We start from the raw sequence: 1,614 nt of genomic DNA on the forward strand, positions 1-1,614 counted from the left end.
CCCATCCCCCCTGCCCCCCCCAGCCCCACTCACTCCCTGCCCTGCCAGCACCCCTAGCCCCGCTCCCCTCCTGCCCTGCCTGCGCCCCCAGCCCCCCTCCCTCCCTGCCCTGCCTGCGCCTCCCCCGCCGCTCACCCGGTCCACCAGCGTGGAGCGGGGCAGGCCTCGCCCCTCTAGGCTGGATGGGTGCAGCCAGAGCTCGTGGTCGTGCATGACGGCGCGCGCTGCCACGGGGCCGTAGTACGGCAGTACATCCACGCCGGCGCCCAGCCAGAAGGCAAACTCGCCTGCGGGCAGGCGGGGGGAGGCGGCACGCGCGCTTGGGGGGATGAGAGAGGGGCAGGCGGGCGGGGCAGCATGGTGCGGCGCGTGGGAGCTCGCAGCGGGCGCGGCGGGAGGTGCGCAGGCGCTGGATGCATGCTGTCCTCAAGGCAGGCGGGCGGGCAGGCGGGCGGGCGGGCAGGCGGCCGGTCTCACCCTCCCAGAAGGGCAGGCTGGCTGCGGGCACCACCAGCAGCACGGGCCCGGTGCAGGCAAAGTCGGCACGCAGGCTCTGCAAAAAGGCGAGCACGCTGGCGCTCTTGCCCAGCCCCTGCTCGTCCGCCAGCACCGCGTTGTTGCCCTCGCTCCACTGGCGGCGCAGCCAGTTGACGGCCTGCGGCGGGCAGGCGGGCAGGCAGGCAGGCAGGGGGCGGGAGCGGGGTGGAGAGGCGGCGGGAGCGGGGCTGAGCGGCGCACTTGCAGGCCATGGGGCAGCATGCACGGCCCCATGCCTGCTGCCAGCGCCCCACCCCACACAGTCGCCCCGTAGCCTGCTGTCGCCGCAGCCGCAGCCGGCCCAGCCGCCCCCTTACCTCCAGCTGGTGCGGGTGCAGGCTGCTGCCGTGCACGTAGGGCGGCGTGGCGGCCACGGGAGGCATGCAGGTGCGCGCCGCGATGCGCGCCGCCTTGCCCGCCTCCACCGCCTCGGGCGCGGCGTGGGCCATGGCGGCGGCAAAGCGCTGCCACATGTCGCGGTGCAGGGCCTGGTGCTCGGGGGCCAGCATGAAGGGCTCAAACTCGCTCTGGGAGGGGAGAGGCAGGCGGGGCAGGCGTGGGGCAGGGGCGGGTGCAGTGGGGGTGCGAGGTGTGGGTCGAGAGCGGCAGCACAGCCCAGCCCAGCCCTGCACAGCACAGCATGCCCACGAGGCTGCCCGGCTCACAGGCAGCCAGCCTGCCTGCCATACCAGCCCGCCTCCCCGACCAATACCTTGCCAACAGCCTGCCTCCATGCCTGCCTGCCTGCCCCCACCCCCACCCCACCCCACCACCAGCCCGCCCGCTCACCTCCCAGGTGGCGTGCTCATAGCCCAGCCCCCCCCACTTGACCAGCACCTCCCAGCCGGGGCCGTGGGGCGAGGCGCGGCGCGCCACAAAGCGCTCGGGCTGCGCCCACCCCTCCTCCATGTGGCTGCAGGGCGCGCCGCCGTACCGCTTCTTGAACTTGAGCACCTGCCGGGCGGCGCGCGGGTGAGGGGCGACGGCAGGGGGTGAGGCAGGGCGGGAATGGACAGAGGGGGCAGGGGGCAGGGGGGCAGGCATGTCCAGGAGAGCGCACACAGCAGTGCCCCCTCC

General features: G+C 75.0%; 1 protein-coding gene across 1 annotated transcript in view; it reads right to left on the reverse strand.

Moving 5' to 3' along the window:
- The window catches only part of CHLNCDRAFT_138032 (hypothetical protein), a gene marked incomplete at both ends in the record, with an annotated part of 10,199 nt that overhangs the window by 4,611 nt on the left and 3,974 nt on the right, over positions 1-1,614 (reverse strand). Inside the window, 4 exons of the mRNA XM_005851496.1 lie at positions 136-287; positions 478-655; positions 855-1,064; positions 1,327-1,491. Coding sequence (XP_005851558.1) covers positions 136-287; positions 478-655; positions 855-1,064; positions 1,327-1,491 — 705 coding nt within the window. The remainder of the gene's footprint in view (positions 1-135; positions 288-477; positions 656-854; positions 1,065-1,326; positions 1,492-1,614) is intronic.

Source organism: Chlorella variabilis (genome assembly GCF_000147415.1).
Source record: "Chlorella variabilis unplaced genomic scaffold CHLNCscaffold_2, whole genome shotgun sequence".
Taxonomy (NCBI): domain Eukaryota; kingdom Viridiplantae; phylum Chlorophyta; class Trebouxiophyceae; order Chlorellales; family Chlorellaceae; genus Chlorella; species Chlorella variabilis.